The 16564-nt window shown below is 45.4% G+C and overlaps 1 protein-coding gene across 1 annotated transcript; it reads right to left on the bottom strand.

Moving 5' to 3' along the window:
* Positions 1-46: 46 nt before the first annotated feature.
* STX12 (syntaxin 12) lies at positions 47-12324 on the bottom strand. Its single transcript, XM_056508884.1, has 9 exons — positions 12134-12324; positions 8877-8946; positions 7298-7397; positions 5631-5768; positions 4716-4759; positions 2837-2942; positions 2342-2414; positions 2088-2170; positions 47-1489 (listed from the first exon to the last, which is right to left on the bottom strand). The coding sequence occupies exons 1-9, from the start codon at positions 12246-12248 to the stop codon at positions 1400-1402; spliced, it is 819 nt and encodes a 272-aa protein (XP_056364859.1). The 5' UTR covers positions 12249-12324; the 3' UTR covers positions 47-1399.
* Between the last annotated feature and the right edge of the window lie 4240 nt (positions 12325-16564).

The raw sequence follows: 16564 nt of genomic DNA, 5'->3' as shown, positions 1-16564 counted from the left end.
CTGCAAACACACCAGTGTCCAAACTGCAGAAATGAGCTCTGACAGAGGCTTTTAAAAGTGTTTATTGATGATTATTCGATGGAATGATGGCGCAATAGTGCAAACTACTGTGCAGTTGGGAGAGCACTCCCTTCCCAGCTTTCACCTTTACTTTATTAGAGACAAGACATGGAATAAGGATTAAATACAAAATGGGTCAGTGTGCTGCATTCATCACCCCAACTGGGCTTTGGAGAGATTACTGTTCCCTCAGTGCATGTCAGTTCAGAACTACATTGAAGTGGGGAGTGCCTGCTTGTCCTGCCCAACCCTGTGAGCTGGAACCAGCAATCTTTTTCATTTGCACACACATCCTCAGTCTGAAAATCCTAGCACTTCACTCAGCCAGTTTCTGCACTTTCTGTTTCATAAATAATTGAAAATACCAAATGTTCACAAGCCACACATAATATTTACTACAACACTACAAGTGAGCTTCTAGAGCACTGTTTCAGAATCAAGATTTCTGCTAACACCCTTCACTAATCTTGCTAGCTTGTGAACTTAGATGCCCACTTCCTCATTTTTAAGTGTTTTTCCCCCTGGAAGCTTCTAAAAACAATTGGGAGTGAGCAGCTAAACTTTTTATATTTAGTGTTTGAGTCAGCATTGGAAAATATTTATTTGTCCACTAGCAAGGGACCAGCTAGTTTGTCTAAGGAGATTGCACTGTTAGATTCTAAGTCAAAGAACATTCTGTCCTCAAGTGATGCATTTTGTGAAAAAACAACCCCAACCACGCCCAAAAAATTTAAACAGTTATGAGTCTCAAGGCTAAACTGACCAGCATGTAGAGGTTCAAATTATCATCCACACGTTCCCTCCTTGCCTCTCAAATCTGTGACAACATCCTTTTCTCCATGAGAATCTAGAACCACAGCCACCTGGAGACAATAAAACCATGGGGCAGATACTGGAGACTTTAGAAACTGCTGGATCATGTGACTTCATGTGACTTGGTGGTGGGCTGTCTTGGAACATCATTCTCATTCCAGTCCAACAAAGTTACCTACACATACAAAATGTTGAAGTTGTGTGACTTGTCAAAAACAAGACATCTCCAATTATTGATCACACTTCAGCATACAGCTGGGACAGGGAATAACATGTTACAGAAAGCAAAACCACAAGATTTTAGTTACATAAAACAATATAATTTGTATATAAACTGATAAATACTGTCTCCATGGTTCACTAATTCCAAATACTAGTTATCTGCACATTAGTTGCTAATATCTATTACTGGAAGTAGTTCCAACTTGTGCTCTCTCAGGGTGGTCAATTCATCTCCAAGACTAGTCAGCCTGTTTGCTCTGACAGAAAAAATCTCAGCAGTGAGACTGGGTTCCATGGGAAGATTTCATTTTGCCTTCCAGATAATGAGTCCTATGATTATACAGACCACAGCAAGGCCAAGAATCAGGATACAGATCTTCTTACGAGATTTTTTCTAATAAGAGAAGAAAAAAGAAAAGCCACTGACACGAGGAACACTTGAGGAAAAAGCAAGGCTAGCATTCATGTTACTAACTTGGGTGAACAAGAGCACTTGGTACCCACAGTTATTTGAGAGAAGTAACCAGTGTAGCTTGAACACTTTTACATGTTCCTTATCTCCATGATTCTACAGGTGAACGTTTGTAATTTTAGGAGTGCAGTTAAGTCAAAATGTGACAGGTTTTGCTTCTCTTAAGGAAAATAAAATCCTCAGAGAAGGCCAAACCTTTCTAGCTATTTAGATTTTTCAGGTAATTCTAATCAAACTCCTAAACAGTTTTCTGATACAATCTCTCCTTGGCCACTTAGGCTTGGTGTTGCATTTTTACAATTTAAATGATTTCATGTACAATTACTGACTTGGATTTTACAGCTTTGCTCACTTTTTTCATCACAGCAAACTATGTCCACCAGCTATTTTTAACTTGGCATCTAAGGATTTGAGGGTAGTTATATATAACCACTTCTTTCTCCATCCAAAAAAAACCACATGCAAAATATGTCCAACATCACCCAATACACTGACAAACAAGCAATCACACAGAATTTACCTGATAATAGGCAGCTCTCTGTAACTGCTCACTGGCTCTCTCCACATGGACTTCTGCACTTTCCACATTTGCCTCTATGCTATCTATGGAAAAAAACAGGAGAATTCATTGCAAAATATTTCAGAGCTTCAGTGTTTAACAATTATAGCCATAAATACAATGCTTTTAGTGCAAAATACTGAAAAGTTTAATCCATGTTGGCAAAACATGTAACTGAACCAAGAGAAAACTTCTTATTATCCAAATGCACTTACCAATCATATCTCCTTGGTCATGAATCATCATGGCTAAATCCTTAAATATCTGATTGACATCCAAAATGTCTGCCTGAAGACAACAGTTTAACAAGTTACAATGAACATTGGGTACAGTATTTTCTAATCCTATTAGTACTCTTACTACCACTTCTGACCATCACTCAAAGGGTGAGAATAGACACCAGCATTCACTGACTGAGGTGACTTGGTGTTACCAGCTGTGCAATTTGGGATTAATTAGCAGCTGGCATTACTGCAGCTACTGAATATTTGTTTCATCACAGCAGCAATCAGCACAGTATGAACACATGAGGATCACCAGGCAACACTGAGGGAAAATACACCTCCTTCAACAGGAGTAGAGAGATGATCTTGGCATCAGCCCTGTCTATGAGGAACTCTATTCCTCATTTTCAGCTCATCCCATTAATTAACACTTCATCCTGTCATTTATCTCCCAGTACTGTTAACTATACAAGACTGACTGGTCACCTCTAATTGCCTGATTGCAGTTTCTCTTTCTTTAATGAGTTCAAGGTCCTGTTCAGTTATTGCCACATCTTCTTCCTGAGACTGCATCTGATTCCAGTCTTCACCACTGGAAAGAGAGGGAAAGTCAGTGTCTCTCTGACTATAGGTACTTCCATGTTGCATTTTATGGCAAAATGAGTTAAAGCTAAAGTTTCCTACAGAACAACCCCCAGGTTCTTGGCCCTGTCACTGTGTACAAGGACAGGACTGATTTGTGACAAGTCACAAATTGAACAACTGACAAAAGGGACAGATCAGGCAATGTGAAGACACTGGAAAGAAGTTACATGCACAGCATACTCTGTTCTAGAATGTAACAGTTATCTACAGCATTATAGAAGAAACCTGCCTATTTCAGTTCTGTACCTTCCTTGCTTCTTACCATCCCTCCAAAAGGGAGAAATTAAGGTGAAAGTTCTGGTAGAGAGCAGCCTGCAAGCACATTAATAGAACAGAAGAACACCTGAAAAGCATCTGGATTCAAAGATTCTTGCCTATCTGACATCTGGAGATAAGACTAAAGTGTATTTTAATTCATTAGCCTAGTAGGAATTTTGAATTAAATTACACAGCAAAGGAGATACTAAAACTTAAGTAACTTTGCATCCCAGTCTACCTCTCTCCTGATGAGCTGGTTCTTCACAACTGCAGAAGTTACATTAATTAGAGTGCAGCCAGCATCCATAATAGATGGATAGAGGCCATCTCTATGATCAGCTTAGAATGTTCTTTAAGGACAACATCTCCATTTTTTCAACAGAGAAGTGTGCCAGAAAATATTGTACCAGTCCAGTGTTTGGTACAACACTAAATAGTAAGTTTTAAAGTCTTAGAAGTGCCTAAAGAAATGAAAATAAACTCCATGAGTAGGTCAGATACAGCTGACCATTCCATAGGTCAGCCCTGAGATGACCATAGGTTTGCAGATCTCAAAAGCAGAAGTTTCTGACATGTGGCACACAGGAACAGCTTTGAATGTGGAACAGCTACTGTGTGCCATCATCTCTTATCTCTGGGTGCCACTGCTTTAGTGTGCAAGGCCTTCAAACCCATCCCAGCACCTGCAAAACTCAACACCTGGGGTTTCCCCTGGCTCCCAGGCAAAGCCCAGGGATAACCATGGGACACACACTGAGCAGCTGAGCAGATGAAGGGCAGTCTGCACAGGGAGGATGAGACAGATAAGAAAAGATTTCTACAGACAGGGCCAACAGATTTCAGCTCAGTTGACACATTAATCACAAATATTTCTGCAGGGGCTCAGACTCTCTTTACCATACTGCAGAGTTGATGGAACATTTTACAAAGCCACCTACTACACAGGCACATTGCTACTGCAGAAGCAGCACAACTGTCTGACAGGTGACAGTAATGCAGTCTTGTGCACATTCCAGGATTATTCTGCCAGTGCACAATGTCTAGGACTTCTGAATTTTATGCAGCTCCATCTGCTATTCTGCTGTAGCTCCAGCTGGGCTGCTAGAGAACACCCAAACCCATGATATAAACATGCAGCTCTCTGTGGAAAGAGTCACAGAGAGTGAAATCCTGTCTGGTAATGTGTTTACAGGCCAGAACATCAGGAGCTCCAGCTGCCACATCCTAAGGGCACTACTATTCCCCTCAGGGTAGCAATCACACAATCTATATTTAAGGAGGATAAAATACTGTCATATGCAGTTTTTTACAAAGCATATTACATGTGCTGTAATAGCTGCTTTTCAACTCTTTTTGCTTTGTGTTCAGCCAGCAGAGCCTGGCCCAAGTTCCAGTAATATATCACACCAGAAAAACTTTAGTTCTATGTAGTGAAAAGCTCAAGAGTGTAAGAAGTTATTACCTATCAAATGAAACAAGCTGCTCTTCTCTGAACCGCTCATCAGCCTGGAAGAGATAAAGGAGTCACTGCTCTCACAGACCACCAGGAGCATGCATAAAACCACCAGCAGTATCCTCAAGGCCAAGGCACAAACTATCCAGAGAGTTCCTGGAGAATGCCACTGTCACTGCAGCTTTCAGATTTAACTCAGGTTATGTAAAATTAGTTTTAGCTTCATCTTTAGATTTAATTTTTAGATTCAGATTGTCTCTTCAAATCAGAGATCAAAAGCAGCCAGTCCATGTTTGTGGATCAGCTGTCAATATTTGTAACCTCCTTTCCCAACATGAAGCAAAAAATTTAGAGCATAATTCAACAGATAAATGTGTTCCCTTGCAGAAATTAAGAATGCAGAGCTAGTAGAAAGCCGTGAGGTAAGAGGAGAGAAATGCTTTCATTGGCCATTTTATTATGAATTCTTAGTAGCCACAGGAGTTTGTCAAAACATAACAGTGAACATACATTGGAGATACTAGCAGGACAAAAATAATAGGAATATAAAGCAACACAGTGTGAGATCTGAGATGTAACTGAAGGTGTGGTAAGCTTCCATCTGAAGTCTTAAATTTTATAGCATAGGGCTGACATGAAGCGAAGAGCAGCCTGCAATATGCTTTGACTCATCTCATCTTCTGCAATGTCTGCAGCTACCAGGATTCCTTCTCTCCTCTACTGACACTGCAGGACACTGGAATGAGAGATTACTTCCAACACCTGGAATGGCAAACTACTGCACCAAGGCTCAGTTTGACTCAGTCAGGTGTCATTAACTCAGTCAGGTGTCAGTGAACAGGTGTGAGGTTGGAAGGCAAGTACAAGATCTCTCAGAAGACTTACAGTTCACTGTGTCCCTCCAAAATTCCCAGAAATACTTACAGAAATTCGGGAGCCAGCTCTAGCCCTTGCTACAGTCTCTTTTTCCTTCTCTGACACTCGCCTCTGTACTGCCTGGAAATTGTTTAAGGCTGTGGAGAAGTCATTCATTAATCGTTCCTTCTGGAGCCTCTGCTGGCGCTGAAGAATCAAAACACAAACAAAGTGACTGTCAGACACCTGAAAAACCATCATAACAACAACAACAACAACAAAGAATGCTGGCATTCAGTGATCTTTTGGTGCCACTGGTCTGGGGTGCTGCATAGAACAAAAAGCCCACCATGTTTTAATTCCTTAAACCAATGCTGCTCAATACCTTGCCAATTGCAGGACAGTTTTGTGCAACAAGGCTCTCCAATTTCAATCTAGTTTTAAAGCCTCAGGTACACTATTCCTTTTATTCTAATCACATTTAAAAACTCACCACATTTACTACACACCTTTTCCCTCCATCCCTTCACTTAGCCAACCTCATTGTACTTAACAAAATATACACAAATATTCACTTAACTCACAACTACAGGAAGCCCCACACTCTCAGAACTTATGATAACACCCTGAGTCTCCTCAGCTGCCTCTCCCAACCATGCCACACTACAAGCCTGCTGTTATTAGATCAGATAACATCCTTAGTCCTGATAACCATTTCAGTTTATCTTTTCTCCAAATCAGTTCTTATGTTTTCTAGTAGATTTGCAATAGCTGGCTCAAACTGTGGGATTTCCAGGACTGTAATCCTGCAATGAGCATGTACCAATTCAACAATCATTTCAAGGAAATAAATATTTTCCATTATATTTTTTCTATAATAAGCCACTACAGCAGCCTCATGATACACTGAAGCTTCCATCTGAACTCTCTGAACCCTTCTGCCAGAGCAGATCCTCAGCATGCTGATTCCAGCTTCTGCAGATTTTGACTGAATTTTCCCTGGGCTGCATTCAGGGAGGTGCACATGACACTATTTTGTTCATCACAGAAGATTAACTGAAAAATATTTGCTGAACAAGCCAGCAAAGCACGGTCATGCATCCAACTGGCATATAAACCTTAAATACAGAATTAGAGCAAGACAACATCTGCTGACCCACATCCCCAGATCATCCTACAACAGCACCCCAAAAGCAGGCAGCTGTGGATTGGAACTAGCAGCAGAGAACTGTCCCTTCCCTGGAGCAGGAACCAGTATTTATTAACAGAAAATCATGATCTTTGCTTGTATTTGAATAAAGCAAAATACGATGAGGCAAAGTGAGTCAGCATCCCCCTCCCTCCACCACTAATAAATCACAAGCAAGGGAAAGCTTTCTGGCATGCTCACATTTCTGATGATAGGCAGTTTGCTCTGACTTCTTATCCTAAAACACTACTTTCCACCACTAAAGCACTTTGTAAATAAGATTATTTTTGCAGATATTTACTCAGAATTGCACACAGAGTTCTCACCAGACACTTAGGGCCTCTCATTCTCATTTGGGAAGTTTGATACCTATGGTTTCCCCAGAGCCATACAAGCAGCCTGGATGCAGCCAGCTCAATGAGTTTCTCTGCCTCACATCATCCTTCATTGCACAAGGCTGCTGTCTCTGCCAGTTCAGCTTTGTGATGTTGTGGTCTACCCTCATGAAATGAGTGATCTAGAAATATGTCCAGAAAGTTCTGCCTACCTGCTCAGAAGCAGACAGGGGAAGTGGCAGAGACCCCAACTCCTTCAGATATTCATTGGTCTCTTTGGCAAGGCGGTTTGCAGAGTGCTGCAGCTGTTGTCTGAAACAGAAATTCCAAAGTAGTTATACAAGATCCACCTAAAAAGCAGCCACTGAACATTTTAGCACTCAGAATAATGACTAAATAGGGGTTCTGAGATCATACAGCTTTACAGTACGTTTTTTTCAACCTAAAGGATCAGAGACCTACTTTGCTTTTTTAACATCAGCTTGACTCTGGACTACATTTAAAAAAAAAGATTAAAATAATTTCTTTGCTCCCTGCTAACTAGTATAATTCAGTAGCTTAAAAATATCTTTTTCTCTGGCATAAGTGAGAAACAACTTTATTCAGTGAACATAATCCCTCTTTTAGGGTGAATTCCTTATGGTGCCAATTAATAACTCTTCACTTGACAACCCCCAACTCCATTGGTTAAATGTACATTTGATAAAAGCACAGGGACTCTGACATTAAATTCTTCATTTTTGTGAAAAACAGTGGTCAGAAAGAAGAACAATCCAGCTTGAACTTCAGGAATTGCAAGGCCTTCCCTTGAGCCTTTACATTTTCTAATAACATTGCAATACAAAGGTATTACTATGAAGAATCTAATATAATCTACTATATAAAACCTATACTGCAAACTAGCAAGAAAAAATACTAAAACCAGAAGCAATTTCTTTAGCATTCAATGGGTACAAGATGCTTAAGTGAAAATCATTTACTTGGCCCAATGGGCACACAAATCAAGGCATTCAGGCTCCATTACTGTATAAACTGTATATGTAAACTAAACATACCACCCAGGCATTTTGGAAAGTTTGCTTGGCAGCTGATAATTTGTGGGATGCAGTCACTCTCACCCCAAAGAAGAGAGATTATGCAGTGATGTTAAAGGAGAAGGCATTTGTTTGGTCACCAGTGATTAATTCTTTAATCTACTGATTAAATAGAGATTGAGTCAACTGAGCAGCTCAAGGAAACAAATCCCTTCTACTTCCAATTGGACTCTGATCTCATCCTTCATGCTTTCTACCACAAGTCATGAATTTATCTAAAAATCACTATTATAAAACCAGGATAATCATGCATTCAGAGATTCAAGGTGCTGTCACATGAAGAATGTACTTTCAGGTTTTCTTTGATGATCTCAGAAATTATACTTTCCATAAGGTGCTATGTATGTTCCATGAGTTTGTAAAAGATGCACAGACACAGAGAGCCCCTGTACAGCCTCTCCAGGGGTCAGGTTGAACTACACCTGTTTAAATGTCTTCTACATTCTCCCCCACTGGCATATTATTCTTCTGAAATTACATATGACACTTTGCCATGTACTACTGCTAATCTTTCTACTGCCCACATCCATCTGTACCACAAGCTACTTTTTCACCAGTAATGGGGCTTCCTGACTGTTTTTCCTGTATTAAATGTATCTAATAAAGCATCTCCCCACAGCAAGTAAGCCACTATCCCTAAGAACACAGACAGAAGTGAGAGAACATTTATACCAATGTTTGCTCATTTAATACTCACAAATTTTCCTGAAGCTTGCTGGAATCCTGCTTGGTTCCCAGCTGGCTCATCAAATTCTTTATTTGAGCAGCTGAAGATAAAGAGATCACAAGATTAGTTAATAAGACAACTTCAAACATATTTTATTCCTTCTTGAATGTTTTCTTTTAGCTTTCCCCAAAAGAAAGCCAAAAACTAAATTTATTTCAATATCTGACTTAATCTAGTAAGGCAACACTTACATTCTTTGCTTTAAATATATACAAGTATCTTATGGGAGGATGCCAAAGATGGGGCCAGAGTCAGGAGACAGAACAACAGCCACAACTGAAACACAGGAAGTTCCATCTAAATATGACAAAGATTCATTTGTTGAGTGGTGACAAAGCTGGAACAGGCTGCCCACAGGAGCTGTGGAATCTCCTTCCCTGGAGATATTCAAACCTGCCCTGATGCACAGCCTGCTCAGGGGGAACCTGTTTTAGATGAACTCCAGAGGTCCCTTCCAAACCCAACAGTTCTGGGATTCTGTGAAATGCAAACTGTATTTTAAACATCCCCAGCTATGCATGAACCAGCCTAACAAACTAACTTTCAGACAAGAAGTGATAGTGAGGCACAGATACCCTGAAGAGATGCCAGTGGAGCTAAGAGCTCCAATCTTTTTAGACCAACTAACAGAGCTGTTTCTATCAGCCTTGCTATTTCAGGCTATCACTGCTGCAGAAAAACTTCACCATGCTGTGTTGCCATTTTTACTTTATTTTAAAGCTACTTAAATTATTAATGCTCTGTTAAAAAAATAAAAATACAATGCCAAGTGTTGCTATTAGTTTCAAACCCCTCTCACCCCAGATCTGAATTTTTCTACTCATGATAGTCCAAACCTTTCACAATACTGGCACAAACAAGAACAGCAGATAGCAACATGCCCCTCCAAGTTTGCCTTTGTCAATTTGAAAGCATGCTGTAGTGCAGAGAGATATTTTAGACTCCTTCTCTCTTATCTCCAATGTTTTCCCACTATTTCCTTTGTGTAGGCACTCATGATCACGAAACCACACAATGAATCACATCAAACCATTAACCTACCTGAAAAGCAAGTACATTTTCTCTCCCTACTCCCTCTACCTTAGAATTATTTTCTGACAGATCAAGAAGCTTTATTCTTGATCCACTTTATTCTGCAGCAGCACAGTTTTTATCATTACTGAAGTGCTGGGCTCAGCACTTAGAACAGCAACACAAAGATTGATTGTCCCAAGTCAATAATGAAATCTATGCTATTGCATCCTGCCAGTGAGAGGCAAGACCAAGGATCACCTAAATACAGTTCCACAGGCAACTGAATGGAACTGAATTATCCCATGAATTTAACAAAAGTTTCTTCCAATTCAGAGACACCCTCCTGTGTAACTTCTGCTTTCAGCCTGGAGCCTCTGCAGTTGAGTAAATGTGCTGCTGGAGAAGCAGCAGATCCCTACAATGGCCACTTCTTTTAAAGGGATGTCCAGTGGCTTTTAGCAACAGCAGATCAGCTAAAGCTGCAATACAAGTTAATCAGTCATTAGCCAGTAATTAGCTTTTACATCCACCAAGTGTATTCTCACCTAGAATTTCAGACTTCTATTAGGTTATACAGTGAGGAGTTGGTTGGCAACTCCTCATACCCTGAAATTGGCTTCCAGCAAGCAAGACTGCACATATTTCACAGCTCTGTCAGACACAGGAAGGTCAAAAAAATTCACAGTCAAGCTGGTGACAAACAGCACAAGGACTGCACTCTGTGTGTGGATGCTGAGGACTTGGCAAACAGCATTTGTGCCATAATGTCCAGACATTCTGTGACTTATTTCTCTCTGCATGGGGAGATTCTTGCACAGTTCTTTTTCCAGGCCAGGCAATGTCTGTCCTGCCCTGAGCCAGGTTCAGCAGTTTGCTTTGCTCAGTTTATCTCAGCCAACAGCAACACACACAGTCTACACAAAATGAGAATAACGTGTCTGGGAAATGAAAGGAAGAAGCTGGAGCTCTTTATTCTTTGGATAGTGGGGATGCACCAACACACAGAGCCCCAGTCAACAGCTTTCCATCTCCAAGCCCTTTTAATTTCAGGCTGTAGAGCTTTCCACATGCTCACTCCATCTGACATGTAAGATTTCATGAAACACTTCAATGCTCCTCTAGCTTTAACTCTTGTTAAATTACCTGAGCAAACAACAGTTCTGCCTGCTCAGGCCATCGGTTTCTGTACATTTTGTGTGAAATGCTCACTCCACAGAGACTCCCCAAAGAAGTCAGTAATACTCAGCTGTGTATAATTGCCTGCTCTCTTCCTCAGAGGGGAAGTAGAAATGAGGACACCCTTAAGGCCTCAATGTATCTTTTTCTCAAAGGCTTGAATAGAAAGCTTTTATATGGAGTGTAATAAAGTTAACTACTGTAACACAAAGTCAGATGTTCTGTGTGTTCCCACCCACCTCGATAAAACTGTAAGGCTATTTGTTTAACTTGAGATAGGCAGAAAGGAGATAGGATGGCTGCAGGTCATGAGACAGCAGAAGCCTGTCCTATGAGAGACAGAAGCTGAGCTGCTTAGAACAGGAGGCTCAAAGAAATCCCGTGGCAGGAAGAAACAAGGAGTGTAAAGGAAAAAATAAAAAGGGAAAAACCTCAACAAGCCATGCTGTCTGGCGAACTTTGAAGCAATTCAGCAATGCCCACACCAAGGATAAATGAGCATGACTGAGCAAAGCATTTTCAGTAACATATCATCAGAGGAGTCACCAGATTTCTGAGGAACCAACATGTTCAACCCATCTTGCCCTTAAAAACTCGCATGGGCACTCGAACAATTAATGTCTTTTCTAGCAAGAAGCTTGTATCCTTAGACAGAATTATATCAAAGAGCAGCATTTCAGCGATCAGCACTGAGATTTCTATGATTATCATACAATACAACTTTCTCTAATGACAACCAGGCGACCAAGGAAGTGCAACACGGTGTCCTTAATAAAATCCAACATCCCGTCGGGGAGCAGGACTGGCAGCACAGCGAGGGCAAAGCCGCACGCCCTCACCCCTGGCACAGCGCTGACACTGCGCTCCTGTCGCACTGAGGGCACCGATGGCAGCGAGATGTCAGGGAAGGGGGCTCGGCGACAGGACAGACCGAGAGCCCTCAGCGCTCACCCCGCCCCGCAGCCGGGCTGGGCAGCGCCGCCGCGGAGACGCTCTGCCCGCCGGGCCGCCCCGTCCCTCCCCGGCCGCGCACTCACTGTACTGCGCGATCCGCTGCACGTTGCCGCTGCATGTCTGGATGATGCCGCCGAAGTCCCGCGGCGGCGGCGGCGCTGCCCCGGGGCCGCGCGGGTCCAGCGGCCCGTACGACATGGCCGGGCCGGAGCGAGCGCGGGCCCGCGGACTGACAGCGCCCGCCCGCCCCGCGCCTGCGCGGCCGCCGCGCCTGCGCCCTGCCGAGGGGAGCGCGCGGCGGGGCGGGCGCGGCCCGTGAGGGGAGAGGGAGCGCGGGGAGCGCGGGGAGCGCGGTGAGGGATGCGGGGCTGGAACATCGCCCAACATCACCCCACACCACCCAGCACCACCCAGCACCACCCAGCATCACACAGCATCACCCAGCATCACACAGCATCACCCAGCACCGCCCAGCACCGCCGCTGGAACCCCCAAACCACTAAAGCATCACCCAGCGCCAGATCCCGCCGCCTCTTCAACACCTCCGGGGGTGGTGACTCCACCACCGCCCCGGGCCCTTCTAATGCCTGACAGAACGGTTTTTAATATCTCCTCTGAATCTCTGCGCTCTCGGCTCAAGGCCGTTTCCTAGTGTCCTCTCACGGCGGGCACAGCAGAAGAGATGAGCACCCGCCTCACTACAACCTCTGTGATCCCCCCTGAGCCTCCTTGAGAATAAACAAGCCCGGTTTCTTCATAAGATGTGCTTTTCTAGAGCTTTCACAAGCCTAGCTGCCCTCTCGGGATGGGATGGGATAATGGGATAATGGGATGGGATAATGGGATGGGATGGGATCCTTCCATCACCTGGGAGTAACATTAATTTTTAGAGATGTGCAGTGTGCCTGCCCCAGTACAGCCATACAAGCCCATTTCAGGATGCTGTTTCATAGAGTGACAGCTTGCTCCTCCTGTCCAACACCTTTGTGAGCTCCAGGTAAGATTTGCTACTAGGCCAGGCATAGCAGAGAATGCCATTTGAGGGTCCCTTAGAGACTAAAACTGCTCAAAAATGGGAGTTCTTAAGAATAAAATGTGTCCTGGCACTTATTTTGCAATCAGCTGTCTTTTACACATTTTCATGTCTTGGTAGGAATTTTGTGAATATGGTGAAAAGGCTGGTTTTATTCACCATGAATGCTGCTAAAGGAGTTTATCAAACAAACCCTGTCAGGGTGAGGGGTGCAGGAGGACACATCCTTCCAGTTCCCAGCAATCCCACCAGCAATAATGCAAATGCAAATCAAGAGTAAAGGAATTTTAGAGATGATCCTATTCTGTTCCCTGCTGCAGTAGTTGTAGTATTTTAAGGAAAGCACATCCAATCTTTTAATAAAAAAACTGGGGTCATGCCCTGTAAGAACTTGAGAAGTCAGTTATGTGTGCATAAAGTAAAGTATAAATATTTCTTTGAGAAATGCTTGGTACAACACAAAATTCCTAATTTCAGAAGCATCCACAACAGGTCAAAATGATGGTAAATATGGAGCAGGGCTGTGGATGAAACTTGTGTAATAGAGTAAGAGAAGGCTGCAGGGTAATGGCCTTCCAGTGCCTGAAGGGGCTCCAGGAAAGCTGGAGAGGGACTTTGGACAGGGGATGAAAGACAAAGGGGAATGGCTTTCCACTGTCACAGGGCAGGGGGGGATGGGATATTAGGAAGAAATTCTTCCCTGTGAGGGTGGTGAGGCCCCAGAAGGGAAATTTGCCTTTCTGCCCACCCAGCTGCCACTGTGGAAGTCACACTCATACCAACCTGTGACAAGTGGGAAGAGGACATGGGGAGCTCACGGGGCAGGAAGGGAGCTCTGCAGGAGGAGTTCAAGTGGCAGCAGTCGCTGTTGAGGGAATCCCCGTGATGCTGCTGTGCTCACGGTGTGTTCTGCTTCAGAACGAGGATTCCCAGGGCTCTGGCTCCTGGCTCTGTGTTCTGAGGGTGCACAGCGTGAAGATATCGCCACTGATACAAATATCCCACACATCCCGCGTCTCTGGAGCAAACAGCGCGGCCGTGGGAAGGATGGGGCCAGCACCTGCCTCTGAGAAGGGATCCCGGTGCTGCACCCTCAGCACCGAGGTCTTGGCACTCCAACCCTGAACTCTCCACCCAGCACTGGGCACCTGGCACCCCGCACCCAGCGCTCAGTACCTAGAACTTGGCACACCGAACCTCTCTCCCGAGCCTCGCATTCCGCACCCAGCTCTCCGTATCCCGCACCCGGCTCCCGCACCCTGCATCCCACATCCCGCATTTCACAGCCCTTTCCCTGCATCCCGCTCCCCGCATCCCCGCACCCGGCATCCCGCATCCCACTTCCCGCATCCCACTCTCCGCTCCCCGCATCCCGCTCCCCGCATCCCACTCTCCGCTCCCCGCATCCCACTCTCCGCTCCCCGCATCCCACTCTCCGCTCCCCGCTTCCCGCTCCCCACATCCCGCTCCCCGCATCCCACTCTCCGCTCCCCGCTCTCCGCATCCCCCCGCATCCCACTTCCCGCACCCCACTCTCCGCTCCCCGCTTCCCGCATCCCGCTCTCCGCTCCCCGCATCCCGCTCCCCGCATCCATCATCCCGCTCCCCACATCCCGCTCTCCTCTCCCCGCTCCCCACTCCCCGCTCCCCGCTCTCCTCTCCCCGCACCCCGCTCCCGCATCCCCGCTCCCGCACTGGCCGGTGGTTCTCGCCCGGTGCCGCGCGGGGGCAGCAGCGCCCCGCGGGAGTTCCCGGGTGGCCTCCAGTGGCCCCGGGTGGCCCCGGGTGCCGGGGACCTGTCCTGCCCACGCTGGCTCTGTCAGTACCACGGCTGAGTAGCGGTGCCCGTGCCAGGACCAGGTCACGGCCGGTGGCCCCCAAGCGATCACTCCGCAGCTCCTGAGCGTCCCTCCTGATTTGGGCACAGCCATGCTGGGATGGGGAGGACAGACTGATCACACCCTGTCCATGGTTTGTTGTGCTTTACACGGGGCACTCCAAAGAGCTGACTTCAAGATGCTGCCGTGGCAATGGACCCAGCTATAGACACGGCTTTTCCTCCCCTCCACCCCTACCAATGGCAATCCTCACCTGTCCCTTCCAACCCCTTTGCACTGGCATCAGAGTAGTCCTGGGTTCCCAGGGATGAAGACAAAAGGAAAAGTCAGGGTATGCTTTCCAGGAAGCGCCAAGATTCCAGAAACTCTCGACTAGAGAGGTCTGAGTGCTATTCTGAGCTAGACAAGTCCATAAAGAAGTTGCCATCAGAGCTGCCCAGTGCTCAGAGCAGAAGCTGCAGGCTCCCTCCCATTGCTCCTAGCTCTGTTGGTCCAGTCTCACACTGGCAGACTATTCACCTGTTTTTCCTCCAGGATACCATGTATTTAGCCCATAGTCCAGCTCAGGTGATCTGTGAAAGTGTATTAATGTTCTTTAATGAGAGGCTCACACCCTGGGCACTATTCCAGTATGCTGAACCCCTCTGGAGAATAACCCAGGTCAGCAGTGTTAATGAGCCTGCCCTCTGCCTGGTGGCCACGTCAAAACTGCCACAAACATTTCTGTGGAGGATGTGACTCAGGGTCTCCTGCCTGCCTCCCTGATGGTGAGAGGACCCCAGCTGTCCCTAAATGCTGGAGCTTGCTGAGCACACGGGGCAGGTTTTGCAGGGGAAGATAAGGAGGGCTTTTTTCAGCTCTGAAAGCTGTTTATTCTTTACAGAGCACTGACACCAGAACGGAAAGGGCCTTTTCCTGAAACTGGCTATTTATAAACTGCAGTGCTGAGCCTTCCCTTGCAGGGGGCAGGGACTCTTGCAGATTTTCTTTTGCTGCCTTGAGCTCACCCAGAGATCCTTCAGACAGGAGCAAATAGAGCAGGTCTTGCTGCCCATCTGCTGGAGGCATGCTCCAGTACCAACAGCTTGTAGTGACTCTGTGGAAATGTTGAACTCCAGTGAGTACCTAATTCAGCCCTAAATCCCTTGGCTGTGCAGTTGGTGCTGCTCACAACCCTGAAATCTTACAAAGGCTTTGCAGGAGAAATTGGCCATTTGTGGCAGTCGTGCCTTTAATGTGGGACACAGCTGGGCTTGTCCAAAGGGACAGATCCCTTTGGTGGACAGGCAGAAATCAGGAGGAATGATTCCAAATGATTTCCAAGATGCTGAACAGTGCAGTGTTCACAGCAGCCACACTCTAGAGGTGGGATTTGGCTGCTCCAGGAGGTCTAAAACACAGCCTTGGAGCCTTGGCTAACTTTGTGTGAGTCAGCACAGGCAGGCAGTCAGGACAGCCACAAACCCATGGCTCAAGCACAAAGAGCAAATTTATTACCATTGCTGAGCTGTCCCAGGGATCCCCAAAGCAACAGCCAGGCAGAGGTAAACAAACTTGGTCCAGTCTGCTGCTTACACTGCTTTATCAAGGGTTATTCCCAGCTGCAAGGTCAGTTGAGCATTTACAATCCTCCTCACCAGTCT

Source organism: Oenanthe melanoleuca, chromosome 23 (assembly GCF_029582105.1).
Source record: "Oenanthe melanoleuca isolate GR-GAL-2019-014 chromosome 23, OMel1.0, whole genome shotgun sequence".
Lineage (NCBI taxonomy): Eukaryota > Metazoa > Chordata > Aves > Passeriformes > Muscicapidae > Oenanthe > Oenanthe melanoleuca.
Note: the sequence above shows the minus strand (reverse complement) of the source record. Positions and strands in the feature narration are given on the sequence as shown.

Excerpts from the sequence above, each read along its gene's own strand:
- STX12 (XM_056508884.1), bottom strand. The coding sequence starts at position 12,248 with ATGTCGTACGGGCCGCTGGACCCGCGCGGCCCCGGGGCAGCGCCGCCG. Across the intron at positions 7,398-8,876 it reads AGCAAGCTTCAGGAAAATTT|ACAACAGCTGCAGCACTCTG; the intron begins GTGAGTATTAAA and ends TTTCTGTTTCAG. Across the intron at positions 4,760-5,630 it reads GAGCTGGCTCCCGAATTTCT|GCTGATGAGCGGTTCAGAGA; the intron begins GTAAGTATTTCT and ends TATCTCTTCCAG.